The 26,840-nt window shown below is 43.3% G+C and overlaps 1 protein-coding gene across 1 annotated transcript in view; it reads right to left on the reverse strand.

Moving 5' to 3' along the window:
- Nucleotides 1–204: 204 nt before the first annotated feature.
- The window catches only part of LOC139564238 (transforming growth factor beta-2 proprotein-like), a 32,328-nt gene continuing 5,692 nt past the window's right edge, over nucleotides 205–26,840 (reverse strand). The window contains exons 2-7 of the mRNA XM_071383590.1: nucleotides 6,139–6,302; nucleotides 4,128–4,260; nucleotides 3,905–4,015; nucleotides 3,010–3,178; nucleotides 2,520–2,673; nucleotides 205–2,253 (exon numbers count right to left, since the gene is read on the reverse strand). Coding sequence (XP_071239691.1) covers nucleotides 2,095–2,253; nucleotides 2,520–2,673; nucleotides 3,010–3,178; nucleotides 3,905–4,015; nucleotides 4,128–4,260; nucleotides 6,139–6,302 — 890 coding nt within the window. The 3' untranslated portion in view covers nucleotides 205–2,094. The remainder of the gene's footprint in view (nucleotides 2,254–2,519; nucleotides 2,674–3,009; nucleotides 3,179–3,904; nucleotides 4,016–4,127; nucleotides 4,261–6,138; nucleotides 6,303–26,840) is intronic.

Genomic DNA, 26,840 nt, shown 5'->3' on the forward strand with positions numbered 1-26,840 from the left:
GTGCTTGTGTTGGAGATGAAAATGACAGCCCACTCATACAGCATAAGAACATTATACTGTTATTGTTTTGCTCAATGAAGTGGCAAATAAATCTGTTTTTGAATCTTCTTTCTCAACATCTCTCTCAAGGTTTGATAACATTTATGTAACATCACGCTTCGATTAACACAGATTAACAGCAAAAAGAAAAGGCGAATTGCGTTATTCCCTTGTAATTTAAATAATTTATTTACCACTAGAGTACAACAACAATAATGTGTTACAATACATCATAGTGGGTCAACAACAACAAAAACATAATCATCATAAACAACAACAACGAAAAATAATAGCTCTATCATGACAATATTGGTGCCTCGCTCCTCTTCCTGGTTTTCCAGGAAGTCCACTGGCGCGGTTGCCCAAAGGTGGGTGGGGTTAGGGGCGGGGTAGTGTCACCTAAACTTCCTGCTCTGAGTCACATCATCAACACTCCTCATTTAATAAGGGGGAAGTAACGACTATTAAAAAATACAAAAATAAAAAACTGAATCAAAATAGCGTCAGTGCAATTCTTCGTGTCCAACTATTTTTATTCCTACAAAGGACAAAAACCTATGACTGAATAATGGCTTTACACTTTGAGAGAGGCGGGCGAGACAAAGCTTTTCGGATGCAAATGAGCAGATACAACGCCGGTGTCCATAACAACTACTGCACACCTGTAAATATGACCTTTTGACCTCTGACCTAAAGTAACCTCAGACCTAATGGAATGGTCACAATGGTTCATGGATAATCTCTGAACCAGGTCACATCTACTGTCCATTCTCACCTATCGTATCTCTTCTCTCTAATTGTCACCACAACACTACTATACCTCCCTAACTAACATACTTCCACATTCCCATACCACTGCATCATATAGACAACGACAGCCCTGTTCTACTCAGAACGATCCAACATACCCACAGAAATCTTAAACGTGTGTTTATGATGACATACCTTGTGTGGTTGATGGAATCACTGTTGGGCTCCCTAAAGCATTCAAGATTCAATGCACAAGGGAAACAGAGCTCAACATTACGTTGGGACACTTTTCTTGTTTCGTTTTTTTTGTTATCAAAATGTCAGGACTGTTCATTCCAGTAGAGATTGAATATGTTGCCTGCTGCAGGGTTTGGGATGGGTGTGTGTGTGTGTTCTTTATGAGTATGCCTGTGTGAGGATGAGTCTGTTGAAAAGGTAGGCATGCTAGGTGTGTTTATTTTATTTTGTTCTCTGTCTCTCTCTTAGTCTCCTCGCCTCTTTCTGCCTTAAGTGGCTGTTACAGCACATATAAACAGCATATGGGACGCGATTATAACATTACTATGTTATAACATATTAGTAAACTGACATTGGGAAGTGGATTCATCCACCACGCGTTGGGTGCTAACCGTAAAACACTGGATATTAAATAGGCAATACAATTATCAAAAATCTAAACAAAATATAAAATTACAATAGTTTCAAAGGGATGCAAAACGAGACAAACAAAATCAAGGAGATGGCTTGCTTAGAATGTTGAAACCGGGGGGGGGGTCGTCTTTGTTTCTCAGACGTATTATTTCACATATAGACACGTATACTTTTTTCCAGTGTTTGCCGTACTCTTGCGTCTTTGTGTGACAAGTGTGTGAGGTGAGGCATGTTAACAGGGCCTTTCTAAACACAAAAACACAGGCACACCTGTACAAAAGCCACAGCTGCGTGTGTGTGTGTGTGTGTGTGTGTGTGTGTGTGTGTGTGTGTGTGTGTGTGTGTGTGTGTGTGTGTGTGTGTGTGCGCATGGATGTTTTCGGGAGACCTGTTTTCTGTACCTAGATCTGCTCAGCACCTTTTCCACTTGTGCTTGTAGGAGATCAAATATGTCTGTACAATAGTGCAGGAAAGTAATAGTGTGACTGACTGTGTGAATGGACAGTATGTGTTTGTTGATGAATGTGTGTATGTACAGTATGTGTATTTATATGTGTGGGTGGGTGGGTGGGTGCATACACGTGTGTATGCATGTATGTGTGACTGAATGTGTGCGTATCCAAGTGTGTGTGTGTGACTGAATATGCACAGTTCCTAGCTGCACTTGCAGGACTTGACGATCATGTTGGAGAGCTGCTCTATCTTGGGGGTCTTGCCGATGTAGTAGAGGATGGTGAGAGGTTCCAGATCCTGAGACACACAGCAGGGCGATGCCGACGCCTCCGGGTTGATGGTGTTGTACAGGCCTAGCACCTGAAGCGAAGAATCACACACAGAGGTCAAGTATGAGGCTTGATGTTGACAAAGGCAATGGTCTTTGACCAGTGCTGCTTTGAAACTATGAAAAAACTAAAAAAGAGGAATGAGACGATCTACAGAAGAACTCCACTGCACAACGCTGCCACAATGACCACTTCTCCACACTGCTACTCTCACCACTTCTCTACTACCACTCTGACCTCTGCTGGCTCTAAACCAATCGCTTTGGATTATTTAACCTTTGACCCTTGACTTCTCACCTTGGAATGCTGGGTGTCAGCGCTCCATAGATAGGGACAGGCCCCGGCGCAGAAATTAGCATTGTAGCCCTTGGGCTCGTGGATCCACCTCCAGCCCAGATCCTTCTTGAAGTCGATGTAGAGCGACCGCAAGCAGCAGTTATCCTGGACATTTCTGTGCGTAGGAAGACAGAGAGAGGAGTGAGGGATGGATACGGTTCTGTGGGAGCCACACGTGTGTGTGTGTGTAAGAGAGAGTGAATACATGCAGAGCTGTGAGCAGAGAGAGTTCTGCAATAAGAACAACTGCCAAGTGTGTGTGTGTCACTGAGAGGGTGAGCTGCTGACAGAGAAGCTAACTATTTACTAGGTGTGTACAGTATCTATTAGCTGTGAGTGTGCATGTGCACATGCTTCTGTGTCTGTGTGTGTGTTGAGTTCCCGCCAGCAGAGTGGTGTCGGGGTCATGTGAGGATCAGTGGGGTCAGTAGGGGTCATTATGGGTCAGTACCTGGAGCAGAAGGCAGCGTCCAGGGCTCGTTTGGAGCGGTGGCTCTTGTGCTGGGACTCCAGGCGGTAGGAAGGCAGCAGCATCATGAGCAGGTGTGGAGCCTGGGCGCTGTGGCGCCGCTTCCTATACACCTTCAGGTCTCCGCTGTGGTGGAAGCTGTCATCTATACCTGTCAATCACACACATACATATCATCAAAAATCCATCATGTTCATACAATGTCAAATCAAGTTAGGGGAAATCAAGTGTGACATTTTAAAGTGGAAATGACACATTTTTTAAAAGCTTTTTAAAACCCTTTGGAATATACTACAATTTGCATTTCCTGCTGCGCAGGAAAATTCTCTGCGACAACAGAGTGATCAAATTAAGATAGAACATCTGTGTAGGACCCACAGGGCTCTGGTCAAAAGTAGTACACTATATAGTGACTAGTGTGCCATTTGGGACACACTCCAAATCATCTGTACCAGTGAATCACACAAACTGCATATCTGCTACTTACTGCACTTCTTATTCACCCTTGCCAAACACATTGTTGCATAACTATTCATGTCAGTTAGCTACATATTAATGAAAGTCAAATACAATGTACTTATCTCTCAATATACAGATATTCTATCTTTATTTGATCACTCAGTTGTCACAGAAAATGTTCCTGCGGTGCAGGAAATGCAAACTGTAGTGTTCAAGGCTTCGAAAGTTTTTCAATTCCACTTAAAGATTTCAGACTTGATTTTCCCGATTGAAAAATGTATCATCCCCTTCAAAAATGTCCATAATCATTCACATTTCCTTTTACTGCAGGATTATTTTCCTGCTGTGAGAAACTAGTCAAATTAAGATAGCATCTGTATGCCTGTAGGGTAACACACATATACTGTCCAATACATACCTGCAAAGCGGGTTTCCAGCTCCTCACTCTTATTGGGGATGATGTAGTTGTTTGAGGGCACAAACGTGCAGCACGGACAATGCAAGCTGATCTTGAATCCACTGTTTCTGTCTGGGGGGGGGGGGGGGAAATAGACAGGATTGTTCATATACAACAGGCCAATGAGATTTCAGCATCATGTATGATCAGTGTAGTATAGGAAGTCAAAACCTCTGCGTCCTACCTCTGTGAAGCAACCATTCACTGACTGCCTCTGTCACGTCAAAAGACAGCCACTCCCCCTCCGTGCGCGTGCGCACCACCTTGCTGTCAATGTAGCGCTGCGTCGGGGACGCCAGGTCCTTGTGACTCAAAATCTGTGGAAACAACACATGTCCTATGTATGAGAACAACCTGGAGGGAAATTCTGGTAAGAGTCCCAGAAGTCGCTCCTGGTTCAGTTACTCGGGTCTAGTAGTGGTCCCCCCCCCAGTCTCCAAGACTGCTCTCTCCCTGATCGGTTGAGCAGGTCTAGGAGGAGCCGAGCTGGGCCGGAAACAGATGCCGGACAGAGCGTTGTTATTCTGCTGTCCTTCATAACCATGTATTTATGTTGGCCATGCTCTCCTTAATGTGAGAAACACTGCTCCTCTACTCCACCACTGTCTGCTACACCACTGAGATCTACTGCTGCTACAGGGAAGCCTGACGAGAGAAGCGAGAGAGGGAGGGAGAAGAGGTAGGGGAAAGGTGAGAGAGAGGCAGAGTGAGAGTGAGAGAAAAAAGGAAAGAGAGGTTGAGACTAGTCAAAATCTCTGAAAAGTAAGCCTACAGAGACTGGGGCCAATTGCTTACAAACCCTTGAGATGAGAGACAGACATGGGGGCCCATCTACCTGGATGGTCACTTACTTCAACATAGCCCTGGATATCTTTCCTCTAGGCCCTGGCTAGTCTTCACTAGGCCCTGGCGAGTGAACCATCTCAGGGCCCGATCACTCCTCAACAGTCATGGCAAAGGGAGAACCTTCCTAGTAGTTAATGTATAGTAACACTGTATCTCTGAGACATACATCATCATGTATCGGCTCAATTCCACTCTGTATCTGAATGTGTGTGGAACTACACACGTCAGTGTAATGTTTTGGGTGTCCAGTTCATGTAGAGCACAACTTGAATGTATTACTGAAGGTTATCAGTTGATCTCCTTGGAGAAACTCCCTGGTTGCACCGGCTCTATCTGTCCTCCCTCACATGCTTTCAATCGCCTGTGTTCGTGTGAGAAAATCCTCCATGTTGAGCTGTGTTTAGGCCACCTGTCATTCCCCTGGCTGGACATAAACACTACCACGCCCTGAGAATGGGCTGGTGCCGGCGGTCCTGCACCGTGTGGAGGCAGTAGACGCTGGGCCGGAGCGCAGCCCCCGGAGACTCAGCACCGGGTCTAAATCACCGCTTTGCATTCCACACTCCTCTCTCCACTCACAAATAACGCTGGACTGATCCATCTGCCGCCCGGCTCCCGACACTACTGACTCACACATTTCTAACAGGCCCACGCTGAACTTCATAATGTGTGTGTGTGTGTGTGTGTGTGCACGCATGTACACTCAAGTATGGCATATAGTCATTTAGTGGTAAGCATTTAGTCATCTATTTCATACTGGTCTGAAGTGGTAAAACTTATTTTTTTGTATTCGTAGTATATTTAGTATAACTTATAGTATAAGTTATATAACTTATTCGTAGTATATTTGTGGAATACCACCATAGTATCATTCATGCTGTGTCAGGTGTGCTAATAGTGCTAATTATTTATATTTGTCAAATGGCAGCCAAGCATCGATGATCATGTCACCAGAATAAGACCCTCAATGTTTATTGGAAAGGAGCATCAAGCTCATCACATTGCACTTTCACAAACCTGTGAAGTTCATCATCATTTATTTAATCTGTAACCTAATGACTCCGGTTCTATTTTGTGGGTTTTTCTTCTGAACTGGGGCCATGATTAAGAGGGACGGCCGGGGGCATTCGTATTGTGCCGCTAGAGGTGAAATTCTTGGACCGGCGCAAGACGAACGAAAGCGAAAGCATTTGCCAAGAATGTTTTCATTAATCAAGAACGAAAGTCACAATTGGGGAGAAACCGATCAAAATTGGGGAGAAAAAGGAGGTTCAAAATGTTTTTACTAAGAAAGTAAAAAAAGGTTGGATGGAAACGTGGTAAGAGATGAGGACAGAAGGGAGGTTTACCTGGTACAGTTCAATCCTCTGTTCAGACACGCGGGCCTTGGGGTTCTGGAGGCGGAAGACGCGTAGCTCAGCCTTGACCAGGTTCGAGGCATTCTTCTCCATGGAGGTCACGTCGAAGGTGAGCCGTCTGTAGTACGGGTTGTAGTGCGTGGGAGAGATAACATCTGAAACACAGGAAGGAGGACGGAGGACGGAGTTTAGCAACACGACTGACGATTTTGTTTATGTGTGTAAAGACAAGACCAAAAATCCAAATGTGATGGCTGACAGGGTGGAAATTCTTCCCTACTTTTACTCTTCTCCACTCACTGTGTTCAGTTGAGAGATCATAAAAAGACAAAGAATCGTCAAATCCTCATCGTTTCTCTGAGAAACCACAGCAGTTATCAAAATGGCTCACCCACCAGATTAGAATTGATGCCATTCGCTCACTTGCAATGTTAAGACACACACATCTCCCTGTCTCTCGCGAGGGTCACTTGGGGGTAATGCTGCAGTTCATATGGTTCCTATAGGAACCCGGTACTATGGTAACGCTCACTGAATACTCCCGAACATGTGTGTAGCTCTGTGTAAGTATCTGATACGGGACCTGCACAGTAGTACTGTAACGCTCACACACAACTCAAAACCATGTGTGGTGGAAGCGTGTGTTTGACAGAAGCTTACACAGTAGAACCGGGTGACACACTTAGCACTGACAACACTGTGTGTAGTGGTGCGCCTGACAGCCGCGCTTGGGCGCAGAAAGTAACGCAACACACGTAATGCTGGGAACCATGTGTGCGGTGGTGTGTGTTTGACAGTTCCCTACACCGCGGTGTATTAGGAGGCCCGGAGCCTTAAATTGATGGCTGCAACTTAGGCAGAAGCCCAGGATTAGCCAGCCACCATGGTTTGTTTAAAGAGAGTATACAACCGCAACGACCATCAAGACAGGAGGGAGAGAAGGGGGAGAGAAACTGCTAAGCAGTTGTAGTTGGAGCCAGACCTTAAAGGACAACTACAGCCAAAATAGCATTTACTCAACACTGAGATAAATTAGTTGAATCATAATAGCTTGTGTGTGTGCGGTTTGTGTCAGTGTTAAACACAAAGCTGTGACAATGCTCTTGTGTAATGTGACCTTTGACCTTCTTAGTGAGATACCCATTCAGGTCTCTCACAGGCACCTACCAAATACCCGTCCCAGGGTCATGTTTCAGAGCAGATCCTGTCTTTTTTTTAATCAGCCTATCAATCTTTTGTCTCTCTCTCATTTTGTCTCTCTCTGTGTTGCGCCAGTGACCAATGGTCTGGGCGCGCCAACACTAACCCTTCTCTGTGTGACCAGAGAGTCAGATGAGCCAAGACTAACTACGCTCTTGCTCGCTTCCTTCCCATCTGTCAACAGAGAAAGTCACACTTCCAAGTCCCAATGGGCCAGTTTAAGGCAGTGTGTAACTTCTACACAGCAGTGCTGCCTCATGAATGATGACGCTGTGCTTAACACAACACTGGCCGCATTGACTGAGGGCACAGGAAATAGTGCAGCTGGACTAACCACAATGAACACACACTCGCCTAATGTACAGGTCTGGATATCCATTCGCACACATACAATCTATTTGCATACACTTCAAACAGACATATACTACCAGTCAAAAGTTTTAGGCCACCTACTCGTTCAAGGGTTTTTCTTTATTTTGACTATTTTCTACATTGTAGAATAATAGTGAACACAGCAAAACGATGAAATAACACATATGGAGTCCTGTAGTAACTAAAAAAGTGTTAAACAAATATACTATATATTTGAGATTCTTCAAATAGCCACCCCTTTTGCCTTGATGACAGCTTTGCACACTCCTGGCATTATCTCAACCAGCTTCATGAGGTAGTCACCTGGAATGCATTTCAATTAACAGGTGTGCCTTCTTAAAATTGTATTTGTGGAATTTCTTTCCATCTTAATGCATTTGAGCCAATCAGTTGTGTTGTGACAAGGTATGGGGGTATACAGATGATAGCCCTATTTGGTAAAAGACCAAGTCCATATTATGGCAAGAACAGCTCAAAAAAGCAAAGAGAAACGATAGTCCATCATTACTTTAAGACATGAAGGTCAGTCAGTAAGGAAAATTTCAAGAACTTTGAAAGTTTCTTCAAGTGCAGTTGCAAAAACCATCAAGCGCTATGATGAAACTGGCTCTTATGAGGATCACCACAGGAATGGAAGACCCAGAGTTACCTCCGCTGCAGAGGATAAGTTCATTAGAGTTAACAACCTCAGAAATTGCAGTCCAAATAAATGCTTCACAGAGTTCAAGTAACGGACACATCTCAACATCAATTGTTCAGAGGAGACTGTGTCAATCAGACCATCATGGTCGAATTGTTGCAAAGAAACCACTACTAAAAGACACCATAAGAAGAAGAAACTTGCTTGGGCCAAGAAACACGAGCAATGGACATTAGACCGGTGGAAATGTGTTCTTTGGTCTGGAGTCCAAATTTGTGATTTTTGGTTCCAACCGCCGTGTCTTTGTGAGACGCGATGTGGGTGAATGGATGATGTGTATTTCCCACCGTAAAGCATGGAGGAGGAGGTGTTATGATGTGGGGGTGCTTTGCTGGTGACACTGTCTGTGATTTATTTAGAATTCAAGGCACACTTAACCAGCATGGCTACCACAGCATTCTGCCGCGATACGCCATACCATCTGGTTTGGGCTTAGTGGGAGTATCATTTGTTTTTCAATAGGACAATGACCCAAAACACCTCCAGGCTGTGTAAGGGTTATTTGACCAAGAAGGAGAGTGATGGAGTGCTGCATCAGATGACCTGGCTCCCACAATCACCCGACCTCAACCAAATTGAGATGGTTTGGGATGAGTCGGACCACAGAGTGAGGGAAAAGTGCTCAGCATATGTGGGAACTCCTTCAAGACTGTTGGAAAAGCATTCCAGGTGAAGCTGGTTGAGAGAATGCCAAGTGTGTGCAAAGCTGTCATCAAAGAAAAGGGTGACTATTTGAAGAATCTCAAATATGAAATATATTTTGATTTGTTTAACACTTTTTTGGTTACTACATGATTCCATATGTGTTATTTCATAGTGTTGATGTCTTCACCATTATTCTACAATGTAGAAAATAGTGAAAATAAAGAAAAACCCTTGAATGAGTAGGTGGTCTAAAACTTTTGACTGGTAGAGTACATACCTCACCCGACACGCCACAGCGAGTTTCTTCACGGTACCCAAACCAAAAACAGATTTAATGCATTGCTCAGTTATGTATAGAGCCATGTCATCGTGGAATGCTCTGCCACCAGATGTTACTCAAACAAAACGCCAATTTAGCCTTAAAAAACGGATTAAAAAATACATGGTGTATCACAGCACCTCCTCTTTCTAAAGATGCAATTGAACTGTACTGTATATAAGAATATGAATATATGAATAGTGTGTAAATAGTATTTTTTGTTGTCTCCATGTGTCTTTCCTATATAACCTTTATTTAATATTTTTTTTATATATAATTTCATGTGATATCTTGTGTTGTTCTTGTCTATAACTGTTCTGTACTTCGTTATGTATTTGTAAGTTTTATGGACCCCAGGAACAGTAGCTGCTGCATGTACAGTAACTAATGGGGATCGTAATAAACTAAACAAACACACGCAAGCACGCACACACACAAAGCTACTGTATATCCGTTATATACATATGGAATGCTCTCTCACACACAACTACTACACAATAGGTCATTTTACTCAACAAAACATAAACAGTCAAGCAGACACACACACACACACACACACACACACACACACACACACACACACACACACACACACACACACACACACACACACACACACACACACACACACAATACAGTAATACATCCTCCCTCAAGTCAACTGGGGAATTCTGGGTGACTCAATAAGCCAACCATTGGTTGACATGAGGTTCAGTGGCAGAGAGTGAGAGAGAGTCAGTCAGACCACGGTAACACTGATTTATACGAACGTGACAGCAAAATGATCCACCACAACTGGCGCCGCTGTGGTCTGTCTGTGTGCACTGCACCCGGGCTCATTCAGGGAATTGAGAAGCGGGGAGGCAGTGGTGATGTCACACACGGAACGGAACACACCAAGCGCAGGCTCATTGGGAGGGGGTGAGGAGGTTGGTTAGAGGGGTTGCACTATACTTTCACTAACCAGACCGAGGCCTCCGTTCCCTCTTTCCTCCCAGAGGGGAGCCTGATGTCACATGAGAGCTGTCACACACAGCGAATAGACAGCCCCCTGATCCCTCTAATCATTCCCTTCATTACTCATCACTTCCATGACATCACAGGCCAATGGCAAAATAGTCAGGCATGTGCTGCTGGGAGAAAAAGACTATACTGCCCCCATGTATATTCAGAAGCCAAGCAATGATTGTCATGGACTTTTCAAAAATAAACAACAAGCACATACTCTTTATATATTTATTTATTATCACATTTTTCAACCAGGCAAGTCAGTTGTGATGGCCTGGCAAGTCACACAAGCAACTGAGGGAGGAAAAAAACTAGGCCCATCTTTCAGGGATCACACTGTTTCATAATAATAAACCAGGAATTTCTTCCTGCGCTGGGAGGAATAAATTTGTCCTAGGATACTTCAAACATCAGCTTCCTTCCTGAGAGGAAAGAGAGGGCAGTGTGCTGGGCTTGGCTGGACTCTCTCTCCACCTTGTGCTGCTGACACAGTGTATTGCCATGGCAGGTTAAAGCAACACCAGTGGGTTGGTGTGGTTACAATGGCTGAGTTAGCTGGAAGAGGGTGCCTGTGACACCAGGGTTGTGGGGTTGGTTCTTGTATATTAGGCCACATCCAAGACTTAGACAATCTAATGTGCACTATTATAACATTTATTAATTACAAACTATATACAATGACTTCGGAAAGTATTCAGACCCCTTGACTTTTTCCACATTGTGTCATGTTTTTCCTTATTCTAAAATGTATTAAATAAATACAAATACTGAGCAATCTACACACAATACCCCATTATGACAAAGCGAAAACAGGTTTTTAGAAATGTTTGTACATTTCTTACAATGACAAACAGAAATACCTTACTTACATAAGTATTCAGACCCTTTACCATGAGACTCGAAATTGAGCTCAGGTGCATCCTGTTTCCTCAATCATTCTTAAATGGAAGAAGTTTGGAACCACCAAGACTCTTCCTAGAGCTGGCCAAACTGAGCAATCGTGGGTAGAAGGGCCTTGGTCAGGTAGATGACCAAGAACCTGATGGTCACTCTGACAGAGCTCTAGAGTTCCTCTGTGGAGATGGGAGAACCTTCCAGAAGGACAACCATCTCTGCAGCACTCCACCAATCAGGCCTTTATGTTAGAGTGCCCAGACGGAAGCTACTCCTCAGTAAAAGGCACATGACAGCCCGCTTGGAGTTTGCCAAAAGGCACCTAAAGACTCTCAGACCATGAGAAACAAGATGAGATTCATCTCTGGTCTGATGAAACCAAGATTCAACTCTTGGTCCTGAATTCCATGAGATAGCAAATGCTCAGGTTGCCCAGCCCGGCGGAGATACAATCTTCGGCAAAATCATTCGCAAGGAGATTCCTGCAAAAATATTATTTGAAGATGAAGCTGCGCATGTCTGGAGGAAACTTGGCACCAGCCCTACGGTGAAGCATGATGGTGGCAGCATCATGTTGTGTTGGTGTTTTTCAGCGTCAACGACTGGGAGACTAGTCCGGATCGGGGCAAAGATGAACGGAGCAAAGAACAGAGAGATCCTTTATGAAAATTTGCTCCAGGGCACTCAGGACCTCAGACTGGGGCGAAGGTTCACCTTCCAACAGGACAACGACACTAAGCACACAGACAAAACAAAGCAGGAGTGGCTTCGGGACAAGTCTCTGAATGTCCTTGAGTGGCCCAGCCTGGACTTGAATCTGATAGAACATCTCTGGAGAGACCTGAAAATAGCTGCGCACTGAGCAAAGGGTCTGAATACTTATGTAAATGTGATATTTCAGTTTATTTTTATTTTCTAAAAACCTGTTTTTGCTTTGCCATTATGTTATATTGTGTGCAGATTGATGAGGGAGAAAAAAACAATTCAATACATTTCAGAATAAGGCTGTAACTTAATAAAATAAGGCTAAAACCTAATAAAAAGTCAAGGGGTCTGAATACTTTCTGAAGGCACTGTATATACTTGCTCACCAAACATCTAATTCCAAAATCATGGGCACTAATATGGAGTTGGTCCCCCTTTTTGCTGCTATAACAGCCTCCACTCTTCTGGGAAGGCTTTCCACTAGATGTTGGAACATTGCTGTGGGAACTTGATTCCATTCAGCCACAAGAGCATTAGTGAGGTTAGGTACTGATGTTGGGCGATTAGGCCTAGCTCGCAGTAGGTGTTCCAATTCATCCCAAAGGTGTTCAATGGGGTTGAGGTCAGGGCTTTGTGCAGGCCAGTCAAGTTCTTCCACACCAATCTTGACAAACCATTTCTGTGTGGACCTCGCTTTCGGCACAGGGGCATTGTCATGCTGAAACAGGAAAAGGCCTTCCCCAAACTGCTGCCACAAAGTTGGAAGCACAGAATCAACTAGAACGTCATTGTATGCTGTAGCATTAAGGTTTCCCTTCAATGGAACTAAGGGGCCCGAACCATGAAAAACAGCCCCAGACTATTATTCTTCCTCCACCAAACTTTACAGTTGGCACTATGCGTTCGGACAGGTAGCGTTCTCCTGGCATCCGCCAAACCCATATTCGTCCGTCGGACTGCCAGATGGTGAAGCATGATTCATCACTCGCGTTTCCACTGCTCCAGAGTCCAATGGCGGTGAGCTTTACACCACTCCAGCTGACGCATGGCATTGCGCATGGTGATCTTAGGCTTGTGTGTGGCTGCTCGGCCATGGAAACCCATTACATGACGCTCCCAACGAACAGTTCTTGTGCTGACGTTGCTTCCAGAGGCAGTTTGGAATTCGGTAGTGAGTGTCCAGCTACACCATGGTGCTACTCTAGAAGGTGCTGTTGAGGCTTCTGTAGACATTCATTGCAAAACAGTGAGTTTTATCAGTTATTTGGTGACGCGATTATATTTAGTATAGTTTTATCTCATATAAGGATAACTTGTTTAATGTTTCACTATTTACATTTCTATGAAATTCACTGAGTATGACGGTGCCCCCTGTTCTCCTCTGAAGAGCGTCCAGTAGCGTTCATCTTGGGGGAATTACATTAAATATGCATCTTTCCCACGGCTCCAGAGCCGGGAGTGCTGTGAACTGCTCAATGTCTGCTGTGCAGTTATCTAAACAGCAGAGTCACAGGGACCTGTGCCAACCAATGCAACCCCTCCCAGCGTCCTTCACTCCTCACACTACCACTGACCTCCACTGACCCTACACACACTTCCTGCGCCCTGGCTCCACCCACTTGCTTCCTGTCCCCGGAGCGGTTCCAGAACTGCAGCCAGCATCATCTTTGTCCTTTAATGCACTCCAGACATGCAGGTTTTATACAGTACACCGTGGTGTGTGTGTGTGTGTGTGTGTGCGTGCGTGCGTGTGTGTGTGTGAGAAGTTAGACTAGCCTCCAGCTGCCCAAACTCTCTCAGTTTATACTGAAATGACACTAAAACTGGCCTTAATTGCAGACTGTTTGACAAAGAGCGATGTTTCAAGCTGTGTCTGGCTTCTACTTTACAGAGCGACATGAAGGAGATTTTATTTTATTTTTTTACATGAAAGGGACTTCACGGTGCTTGGCACAGCTCAGTGAAACACCTGCAGTGGGCAAACATTTGACCTTCGAGAAAGAAAAAAACAATTTAAGGCCAAACTGTTTAATTTGGAGTTGGTCTGCGCTGGTTTCGGCTGAGCCCACTGCTCCAGCAGTACTCGACTTTGACTCCTTTCGCTAATGGTTAGCCAATAAAAATGTCTGCACAGTTTTTACTTAGGATCTACACACTATATTCAAATCTCATTCAACAAGCTCTTTCGTCTCCTTAACTGAAGACAAGTAGATTTTCCTGCCCTCACTCCCTGATGATAAACAGTGCAAATCAGTGAAAAACAGCTGAAGTTAAAACGCCTAACTCACAAGGTTCTGCTCGGGAGAAAACTTGCCTGGTCCCAGATCTGTGTGTGCTGTCTTGCCAATTCCTATGATCATTGTCATGCCAAACATTTAGCATGACAACAACCAGAAGTTAGCTATGCAGCACAAGCAGATCTGGGACCAGGCTTAAAACTGCGGTTTCAATAAAAAACGGTGGTATTAGCACAGGCTATTAGGATTTCATAACAACACCTGCAAGTGTTTTTGCAGCTAAATTGGCACGGCGCATGCAAACACAGTCACACACACTCACTGGGGGATATTACAGGGTGTTTTGTGTAATATTAAAACATTTGAGTTGCCTGGAGACCTTTAGGGCATAACATGTGGCTTTAATCAAATATGACATTAAGTGGTATATATTTTATGAGGAGACATTCATTTTCTTCATTGTTGGAATGGTCCTACAAGCCATGAATTACGAGGAAAATATCAAAATGTTTGTTCAAATTCCCCAAAACGTCTGATTTATGACTTTGTAAAATTACCGGATGCAACTGTTTGCTACCTCAGAGTAATTTTTACCATTTGAAAATGGAAATTGAGACCAAATATTGGTTTGCAGGGCTGAGATATCCCAGGACAGACCGAAGGGAAAATGATTTGACCTACTTTGGAGCATTTCTCACTTCTGTAAGACATGCTCTCAGATTCCCCAGGCTTCCTCTATGCACGGACAGTCTGTTCTCTCTCACACACTCTGGACCGGCAAGTGGTACCGATGCACCGAGTCCGGAACCAACAGGACCCTGAACAGCTTCTACCAGGAGTAGCCATAAGACTGCTATGTCGGTAACTAAATAGCTACCTGGACTATCTCAGGACTTTACAGTGCGATCATTTTACTCACATATGTGCCTAAATATTTTTCTGTGCAACCTGGATTTTTTTTATTTAGGAGCACCAGTGCGCCTAGAAAAATGTAGGATTCTAGCTTTATTACCTTAAATATTTATCATTGTGCTCCAACATTTATTTGTGCCAGCCTACATTTTTCCACTTAGGCACACACGTGTTCCTTGTAAAGAAAAAGTCAGCATAGAGCCCTGTATCTGCATTTGACTCTCTTTGCACTAACTCTTTAGACTCATCACATACACTGCTGCAGTTACTGTTTATTATCTATCCTGTTGCCTAGTCACTACCTATATGTACTTAAAAGTGCATTCAGAAAGTATTCAGACCACTTGACTTTTTCCACATTTTGTTACGTTACAGCCTTATTCTAAAATGTATTAAATAGTTTTTCCCCCTCATCAATCTACACACAATGCCCCAAATGTATTACAAAGAAAAAACTGAAATATCACATTTACATAAGTATTCAGACCCTTTACTCAGTACTTTGTTGAAGAATCTTTGACAGCAATTGCAGCCTCGAGTCTTCTTGGGTATGACGCTACAAGCGTGGCACTCCTGTCATTGGGGAGTTTCTCCCATTCTTCTCTGCAGATCCTCTCAAGCTTTGTCAGGTTGGATGGGGAGCGTCGCTGAACAGCTATTTTCAGGTTTCTCCAGAGATGTTAGATCGGGTTCAAGTCTGGGCTCTGGCTGGGCCACTTAAGGACATTCAGAGACTTGTTCCGAAGCCACTCCTGTCGTTGTCCAGTTGGAAGGTGAACCTTCACCTCAGTCTGAGGTCCTAAGCGCTCTGGAGCAGATTATTTTTTATTTTTTTAACTCTGTTTATTCCGTTTTACACACAAGACAACACAAAACAATATAAATAATATACTGAACTAGAAAAAATACAAATAAAAAATAATAGCTTTAAAGATACCGTACTTTAGACAAGTTAAACACACCGGGCAGAAGGCTACAAAGGTTAAAGGGCAATCTGTAGTACAGGGACAGAGCAGACACCTCACCATTGTTCCTGTAAACAGACAAGCGACAGGGGTGGAGAAATGCAGCCACTCACAGACAGTTATGGCCACAGACCGACCATCCACTGGACCAAAAACAAAGTTGACAATGCTTTAAAAAATATATATTTTATTTTATTTTATGTAAGCGTGAACAAAATAAAAATAAAAACAGGGCAAAACAAGCTCACATTTTAGTCTCTGATCGGGCAAGATGAACAGGGCATCCGCAGGTCACAATCAATAAGCACATCATCAACCTTAATGTCCCCCCCCCAAAAAAAACCCACAAAGAAATGCTCATCCAGCCCTTAAGTCACAGGGGAGTCAAATACAGACATATTATTGCTTTAATATGAATGCCATTAGAGATGGACTGTTTAAAGTAAGACCGGAATGGAGCCCAAGCCTCATGAAACAGTTTGGGGTTCCCACGTGTATTGAAAAAAAAAATCTAGTTTCAGAGAGCACAACACATCTCTCACCCAATATTTATAAGATGGGGGAAACTGCCATCTTCCAGTTCTGGAGTATTAGTCATCTAGCTAAAAGAGTTGTATAAGCAACAGTGTCCAACTGAATTCTTGACAGGGGGGCACCTATGGGCATTACTCCAAAAAGTGCTGTAAGGTGAGACGGCTCTATAACAGTGTCATATATATCAGAGAAACATTTAAATATGAATTCCCAGAAACCTGACCTTTTGTGACAGCCCCAAAACATATGATACAGTGTGGTTGGTTCCATTTTACATCGGACACAGGTACGATCAAAATCTGAGAATATTCTTCCTAGTTTGGCCCCGGATCAGTGGATACGGTGAACCACAATGAATTGAATGAGGCTGTGTCTAGTGCTAAAAGAGGACGAATTCACTTTGTGCAGCACAGATTCCCAGGTGTCTTCCCCAAGTCCTTCCCCCAAATCCTTTTCCCATCGAGTCTTTAAAGGCACCAAAGGAGGGTTCTGTAAGTCATGAATGATTGCATATACATCTGAAATTGCGCCCCTAGGAAGTTTGTTCAGCTCAAAGATGCTCTCTACAGCTGTATTCGCAGGCCTATGGGGAAATTCAGGTGTGTTAGCTCCGACAAAGTTCCTAGTCTGGAGATAGCGGAAAAAGTGGGATTGGGGGAGGTTGAACATTTCCTGTAGCTGAGCAAAAGAGACAAATGTATCATCAAAGAATAATTGGGCTAGTGAGGAGAGGCCTAGTGAGTGCCAGATGGCAAAAGCCCCATCATTCAAAGATGGAGGAAATAAAATGTTCTGATTAATTGGGCCTGATAGAGAAAAGCCTCGGAGGCTAAAGGCTAAACGGAACTGATTCCAAATTTTAAGAGACTGCTTTACAATTGGGTTGACACACCTTTTGCCCAGGGACACTGGGAGAGACGAGTACAACACAGAAGAAAGTGGAGCAGGTTTACACGATTCAGACGCCATCTGGACCGAGAGTGGTCTAGGGCCAGTAGGATCAGTCTGCAGCCAGTACAAAAGGGCTCTGAAATTTGCAGCCCAATAGTATGTCTTAAAATTTGGTAGAGCTAAACCACCCAATGCCTTAGGCTTCTGTAAATGTTTTCTACCAATCTGGAGCAGATTTTCATCAACGACCTCTCTGTGCTCCATCCATCTTTCCATCAATCCTGACTAGTCTCCCAGTCCCTGCTGCTAAAAAATCCCCACAGCATGATGCTGCCACCACCACGCTTCACCGTAGGTATGGTTCCAGGTTTCCTCCAGACGTGATGCTTGGCATTCAGACCAAAGAATTCAATCTTGGTTTCATCAGACCAGAGAATCTTGTTTCTCATGGTCTGAGAGTCCTTTAGGTGCCTTTTGGCAAACTCCAAGCGGGCTGTCATGTGCCTTTTACTGAGGAGTGGCTTCTGTCTGGCCACTCTGCCATAAAAACCTGATCGGTGGAGTGCTGCAGAGATGGTTGTCCTTCAGGAAGTTTCTCCCAACTCCACAGAGGAACTCTGGAGTTCTGTCAGAGTGACCATTGGGTTCTTGGTCACCTCCCTGACCAAGGCCCTTCTCCTCCGATTGCTCAGTTTGGCTGGGCGGCCAGCTCTAGGAAGAGTCTTGGTGGTTCCAAACTTCTTCAATTTAAGAATGATGGAGGCCACTTTGTTCTTGGGGACATTCAATGCTGCAGAAATGTTTTGGTACCCTTCCCCAGATCTGTGCCTCGACACAATCCTGTCTTGGAGCTCTACGGACAATTCCTTCGACCTCATGGCTTGGTTAAAAAATGATCTAAAAACCTGTTTTTTCTTTGTCATTATGGGCTATGGTGTATAGATTGATGAGGAAAATGTTTTATTTAATCCATTTTAGAATAAGGCTGTAACGTAACAAAATGTGGAAAAAGTGAAACGGTCTAAATACTTTCAGAAAGCACTGTATCTACCGCAATTACCTCGTACCCCTGCACGTCAACTCGGTACTGGTACCCTGTGTATATAGCCACGTTGTTGTTACACAATGTGTATTTATTCCTTGTTATTTCTTCTATATTTGTTGGGAAGGGCCCGTAAGTAAGCATTTCACTGTTAGTCTACTCCTGTTGTTTACGAAGCATGTGACAAATAAAATGTTATTTGAGATGAGGAGACGCGGAGAGGAGAGAAAAGATGGAAGGGAGGAATGCAAAGGTGAGCGGGAGAGAGGGAGAGACGGATCCTGTGTGGAATCAAGACGACCATCTGAGGATTAAAAAAAAAGTAATGCGCAATAAGAAAGGAGAGAAATATTCGTCAAGAAATGGTAACGAAGAGGTCGAGGAAAGGAGAGGGGAGAGGAAAAGGCGACTGGCTGAGAAAGTGAAACTCGTTAGATGGAATAGGAGAACAACGAGACAGCGATAAAGAGAGAAGTCGAGAAGGAAACAGGGACAGACAGACAGGAGATCACAGAGGCAAAGTGGGGGGGGGGGGGGGGGGGTGAGAGTAAAGGGGGAAAAAGACGACAGAAAGGGCGAGAGGGAATGTGAGACGGAAGAGAGCTCCCGCCTGTCTCGTTCCCTGCAGACGCCTCCGCCCAACCACTCACCTGCCAATAGCAAATTGAAAACAACTCTGCACATAATCCCTGGGAACTAAAAATACCCGGTGCTTTGAAGCCCCTTCCACGAAGGCCTGTCAGTCTCCACAGGCATCTTTCCCAGCAACAGACCAACACGCACAGAAATGTATATAGAGAGAGAGAGAGAGAGAGAGAGAGAGAGAGAGAGAGAGACTCAGATGAGAGGGGCTTTTGGGCTTCAGCCACCAGACAGACACATGGTCCCTCTCCACTGTTGCTGTATGGCAACCAGAAAACAAGCAAGCTAGGCAGAGCAGCGAGGGAGAAAGACGAGGAGAAATAGTGTAAGAGGGAAGGAGAAAAAGAGAGACCTCATGGCGGTGTGTGTATGTTTGTGTTTAAATGTGTGTGTGTATGAGCGAGAGCGAGCGGGTGCGCATGCATGCTGGGTAGCAGTGGCCTGGTCCAAACTCAGTGGGAGAATACCTCACCTCATTAATCGCTGAATACATAAACCTTCGGAACACTATGACACACACAGCAATACACTATCCTCTGCTCGGCGATTGCATAACATTACAAACCGCACATTCACCAGTCCCATAAAACGTGCCTCTCTGCAGTGCACATTCACCAAACTGCCCTCCACTAACAGCACCACTAGCGCTCACTCCCTTCTATTACTGTCCTGTTAGTAGCATCTTACACGGGAACCTGTCCCATTGTTGTAAACAATACCAAAAGTCGTTGGAGGAACAGTTGTTATTCTTTTGCTTACTCTTTCTCTCTCTTTCCCCGTTTCTTTTTCGATCTTTCCCTCGGTTACGCAATGCTGTTTGGCCCCAGTTGTCCTCCAATTCAAATGGCAGCAGCGTCCAAGGTCTTGCGTAAGTCTAGCGGAGGATCGAGCCCCGTTCTCAACAACAACCCCACAGTGCTGCTGCTGCTGATACCTCCTGGCTCTCTCTCTCTCTCCTTCTCCCTCTCTAAGAGCACCAATGAGACATCAACAGGGTGCACGACAGCAGAGAAACTGAACACTGGCAAAGACCTACTGTAGACCTCAAAGAACTGCACAACACCAAGGCGACATGGCATTATGATTACATATCAAACACAGTTGCATTATGATAGAACTCAGCTCCACGACACAGCAACAATAAAGCCACCGGTATAGAGAAAGGCATAGGATTACGTATCACAGCCATATACCTGAAACAGGGATACAGGGGCAACACATTGACTATAAGAGTTGCTTTCGGACAATATCCCTTCAAGACTGACGTGCAATTGCTTGAGGTACCGTGGCACCAAACCCAGGAAAGTCCCTCTCCCTTGAAACAGCTTGGTGAAAGTCAGATGCGGCTAATAATAGTGGCAAACAGCGTGAGCGTGAGGCTTTGACTCGCAAAATAGTTCAAACGGGCCCGCTCTCCACAGTGTGTTTGTGTTCATCTGTTTGGCTGTTGTTTGTACAGCCCTCTCCTCAAGAAGCAGCAGCACACGCACGAACGCACATACGGACACACGCGCACACACACGCCACACGACCGTGTTTATTTACAGCAGTGCAGGGGAGATAGGCAAGAGTGTTCACTTAAACTAAACACAATCCATCACACGCATCGAGCCACACCAGGATCAACACATACGAGGCCTTCAACGTACTGAGCTAACACATCCGAACACACAAACAGCAGCAGTCAAACACAAACGAACAACGATGCTGATATTATATAAGAGGTCCAGTGCGGTCAAAAACTAGATTTGTCTGTACTTCATATTTCTGCACTGAGGGAATAATACTGTGAAAATAAGGCAAATAATGATAATGCACTTTTAGTGTAAAAGCTGTTTCAAAAGACCACCTGAAATTTCTGCCTGTTTTGGTGGGATGAAGTTTTGGCCTGCCTGGTGGCATCACCAGGTGGTAAATTAGTTAATAGACCAATAAGAAAGATAGTTCCAAATCTCTCTGCCAATAACAGCTTGTTTTCCCTCTCCCCACTCAGCCCACTGCCAGACAGCCATGGCAAAAATCTTGCTTGAGAAATTGCTCTTTGCTAAGAAGCTATTTTTGTTTATTTTTGACCATTTTAATTTAAAACAATCTCAGTAAGGTACTTAATTGTTACCAAAAAATGATTTGATATTGAGATAAAAACGTTTGCATTGGACCTTTAACATACTAGACAGGCACACAGACATACTGTACACACACAGACAAGAACACAAGCACATACAGGACCAGTCTAAAGTTTGGACACACCTACACATTCTTTATTTGTACTATTTTCTACATTGTAGAATAATATTGAATAAATCAAAACTATGAGATAACACATATGGAATCATGTAGTAACCAAAAAAAGTGTTAAACAAACCAAAATATATTTTAGATTTTAGATTCTTCAAAGCACCCTTTGCCTTGATGATAGCTTAACACACTCTTGGCATTCTCTCAACCAGCTTCACCTGGAATGCTTTTCCAACAGTCTTGAAGGAGTTCCCACATATGCTGAGCACTTGTTGTCTGACTTTCCTTCACTCTGCGGTGCAACTCATCCCAAACCATCTCATATGGGTTGCGGTTGGGTGATTGTGGAGGCCAGGTCATCTGATGCAGCACTCCATCACTCTCCTTCTTAGTCAAATAGCCCTTACACAGCTTGGAGGTGTGTTGGGTCATTGTCCTGTTGAAAACAAATGATAGTCCCACTAAGCGCAAACCAGATGGGATGGCGTATCGCTGCAGAATGCTGGGGTAGCCATGCTGGTTAAGTGTGCCTTGAATTCTAAATAAATCACTGACAGTGTCAGTAGCAAAACACCTCCACAACATCACACCTCCTCCATGCTTCATGGTGGGAACTACACATGCGGAGATTATCCGTTCACCTACTCTGCATCTCACAAAGACACGGCGGTTGGAACCAAAAACCTCAAATTTGGACTCATCAGATCAAAGGACAGATTTCCAATGGTCTAATGTCCATTGCTCATGTTTCTTGGCCCAAGCAAGTCTCTTCTTATTATTGGTGTTCTTTAGTTGTGGTTTATTTGAAGCAATTCGACCATGAAGGCCTGAATCACACAGTCTCCTCTGAACAGTTGATGTTGAGATGTGTCTGTTACTTGAACTCTGTAAAGCATTTATTTGGGCTGCAATCTGAGGTGCAGTTAACTCTAATGAACTTATCCTCTGCAGAGGTAACTTTGGGTCTTTCTTTACTGTGGCGGTCCTCATGAGAGCCAGTTTCATCATAGCGCTTGATGGTTTTTGCAACTGTACTTGAAGAAACTTTAAAAGTTATTCTAATTTTCTGGATTGACTGACCTTCATGTCTTAAAGTAATGATGGACTGTCATTTATCTTTGCTTATTTGAGCTGTTCTTGCCATAATATGGACTTGATCCATATCTGTATACCACCACTACCTTGTCACAACACAACTGATTGGGTCAAACACGCTAAGAAGGAAAGAAATTTCACAAATTAACTTTTAACAAGGCACACCTGTTAATTGAAATGCATTCCAGGTGACTATCTCATGAATCTGGTTGAGAGAATGCCAAGAGTGTACAAAGCTGTCATCAAGGCAAAGGGTGGCTACTTTGAAGAACCTCAAAGATAAAATATATTTTTATGTATTTAAACACTTTTTTGGTTACTACATGATTTCAAGTGTTATTTCATAGTTTTGATGTCTTCACTATTATTCTAAAATGAAGAAAATAGTCAAAATAAAGAAAAAACCCTTGAATGAGTAGGTGTGTCCAAACTTTTGACTGGTATTGTACATGCTTGAATGCACATAAGCACACATGTAAACAAACATGGACACGGACACATGCATGCACACAATACACACCATTACATCTTAATACAAGCAGTGCTATTCATAAATGTGCATTTGTCTTTAAGACCTATGTAAGTCTGACACTTTCTGCTTGCCATAACAAAAGGGACACATCCTTCCTGCAGAAAGTTTAAAAAGCTGATTAGATGTCATTATGTAACTCAAACACTTGGCACACACACACTGGGCCTTTCTTATTATCTGGCCCCTTTGCAAACTCTCACCAGAAGAATGTCTCTACACAGCACTAGGCTAGATAGCTCACCTTAGGAGAGTTATATTATGAAGAACAAAAAACTGGACAAAAGCAAAATAACAAATCAAAATCAAATCAAATTGTATTTGTCACATGCTTCGTGAACAACAGGTATAGACTAAGTGAAATGCTTACTTACGGGCCCTTCCCACATTTGATTATGTTACAGCCTTATTCTAAAATGGATCAAATTGTTTTTCTCCCCACTCATCAATCGACACACAATATCCCATAATGACAGAGCAAAAACAGTTAAAAACTGAAATATCACATTTACAGAAGTATTCAAACCCTTTACTCAGTACCTTGTTGAAGCACCTTTGGCAGCGATTACAGCCTCGAGTCTTCTTGAGTATGGTACTACAAGCTTGGCACACCTGTATTTGGGGAGTTTCTCCCATTCTGCAAATCCTCTCAAGCTCTGTCAGGTTGGATGGGGAGCGTCGCTGCACAGCTATTTTCAAGTCTCTCCAGAGATGTTCGATCGGATTCACCCATCTCCACAGAGCAGAGGAACTCTATAGCTCTGTCAGAGTGACCATCGGGTTCCAAATCATGTCCATTCAATTGAACTTAGCACAGGTGGACTCCAATCAAGTTGTAGAAACATCTCAAGGATGCACTTGAACTCAATGTTGAGTCTCATAGCAAAGGGTCTGAATACGTATGTAAATAAGGTGTTTCTGTTTTATAAATCACACCGAAGCACTCCAAATCTGAAGTGATTCAAACTTGCCATAATGCATTTTTATTTGAACCATGTAATGTTTGATGTTCGAAGTGTAATGTACTGACGTGTTATTGAAAGGCTAGGTAATTAGTGCTCCTTTGAATCCACATGACTAAATAAAAGGCAGAATCAACATGTGGTCTCTATTTACGCTCACTGTGTTAGCTCCTTAGCGGTTGACCTCTCTTAAAAACCACTTTGAAATGTTTGCCCAGCAACGTCTCATAAGTTGTAAATATGTCCGGTGATTTGCTGTGCGTACAACATATCAGTGTCTAAAGCATTGAGTGTAGTTTAGATAGTGTAGTAAATTGTACTACACTATGTACAATGTAATCTTCTGTTCTACAATGTACATTTCCAACGTTAACGTTAATGTAAATCAAATGCCACATATAGTTTAATACAAAACACTCCCCAGTGATATGACTAAACTCATGGGAGGAGTAGGCTGCTCTGAACGAGGATTGCACTTCTATATTGTACAAAAATATAAACGCAACATGTAAAGTGTTGGTCCCATGTTTCACGAGATGAAATAAAATATTCTAGAAATGTTCCATACGCACAGAAAGCGTATTTCTCTCAAATTTTGGGCAGAAATTTGTTTACATCCCTGTTAGTGAGCATTTCTCTTTTGCCAAGATAATCCCTGCGCCTGACAGGTGTGGCATATCAAGAAGCTGATTAAACAGCACGATCATTGCACAGGTGCACCTTGTGCTGGGGACAATAAAAGGCCACTCTAAAATGTGCCGTTTTGTCACACAACACAATACCACAGATGTCTCATGTTTTGAGGGAGTGCGCAATTGGCACCCTGACTGCAGGAATGCACACCTGAGCTGTTTCCAGATCATTTAATGTTAATTTCTCTACCATAAGCCATTTAGAGAATTTGGCAGTACGTCCAACCGGCCTCACAACCGCAGACCATTTGTAACCACGCCAGCCCTGGACCTCTACATCCGGCTTCTTCACCTGCGGGATCGTCTGAGGGGGTGCTGAGGAATATTTATATCTGTAATAAAGCCCTTTTGTGGGGAAAAACTCATTCTGAAAAGCTGCGCCCTTGCCCAAGTCATGTGAAATCCATAGATTAGGGCCTAATTTATTTATTTCAATTGACTGATTTCCTCATATGAACTGTAACTCAGTAACATCTTTGAAATTGTTGCGTGTTGCGTTTATATTTTTGTTCAGTATATAATGAGCAGAATGTTCTATATTTACATTTACATTTAAGTCATTTAGCAGACGCTCTTATCCAGAGCGACTTACAAATTGGTGCATTCACCTTATGATATCCAGTGGAACAACCACTTTACAATAGTGCATCTAACTCTTTTAAGGGGGGGGGGTTAGAAGGATTACTTTATCCTATCCTAGGTATTCCTTAAAGAGGTGGGGTTTCAGGTGTCTCCGGAAGGTGGTGATTGACTCCGCTGACCTGGCGTCGTGAGGGAGTTTGTTCCACCATTGGGGTGCCAGAGCAGCGAACAGTTTTGACTGGGCTGAGCAGGAACTGTACTTCCTCAGAGGTAGGGAGGCGAGCAGGCCAGAGGTGGATGAACGCAGTGCCCTTGTTTGGGTGTAGGGCATATATTCAAGTACAGCTGTAACAGTTTTCATTGTAAAGTGTAAAGTGCTTAAGTAAAAATACTTGAAAGTCTTTTTTGGGTATCTGTACTTGACTTAACTATTTATATTTTTAACTTCTTTTACTTTTACTTTACTACATTCCTAAAGAAAATAATGTACTTTTTACTCCATACATTTTCCCTGAAACCCAAAAGTACTTGTTAACATTTTGAATGCTTATCAGGACTGGAAAATGGTCCAATGCACGCATTTATCATCACTACTGCCTCTGATCTGGTGGACTCACTAAGCACAAATACTTTGTTTGTAAATTATGCCTGAGTGTTGAATGTGCCCCCGGCTATCCTTAAATTTTAAAAATAAAAATGGTGCCGTCTGGTTTGCTTAATAAAATAAGGGATTTGAAATGATTTATAGTTTTACTTTTAATTTTGATGTTTAAGTATATTTTTGCAATTACATTTACTTTTGATACTTAAGTATATTTAAACCAAATACTTTTAGGGAAAGGGAAAGGGGGACACCTAGTCAGTTGTACAACTGAATGCATTCAACTGAAATGTGTTTTCCTAACCCCTTTTACTCAAGTAGTATTTTACTGGGTGACGTTCACTTTTACTTTAGTCATTTTCTATTAAGGTATCTTTACTTTTATTCAAGTATGACAATTTGTACTTTTTCCTCCACTGCAAAATTTGAACCAACCAGCATTCCTGTCTTATCACAAGGACAAGACAGCATAGCTGATGCTACTCTCACGATGCCATCCTTCTACGTCTAGGCTATAATGCTTTCTCCTCTCCGACCATTTATCATAGTCAATAAAGGTTTGCACATGAAGAACAAGTCAGAATTAATGTGCTGCTAAATTATGAGGCTATTAGTTTAACCCCTGCCTTTGAACGATGCTGTGTACACGACATCATCTAAATCCCATTTTATAAAAGCAAGCAACACATATAGTTTAAACATACATACACCACGGTAAAGGGAATGGCAAAACTATCCCCAACAGACACACACACACACACACAAACACAATAGGGTCACTGTGTTCCTGGAAAGCTCTAGTCCACAGGAGAGCTATAGCACACTGGAGACATACAATAATTTAGAGAGTGGGCGGGGCTATGCTAAATAACATTTTCCTGTATAGGGCAATGAGGGCATGCTAACAGGCCAATGTAGTATCAGCTTG

The sequence above is a fragment of the Salvelinus alpinus genome, chromosome 35, assembly GCF_045679555.1.
Source record: "Salvelinus alpinus chromosome 35, SLU_Salpinus.1, whole genome shotgun sequence".
Classification (NCBI taxonomy): domain Eukaryota; kingdom Metazoa; phylum Chordata; class Actinopteri; order Salmoniformes; family Salmonidae; genus Salvelinus; species Salvelinus alpinus.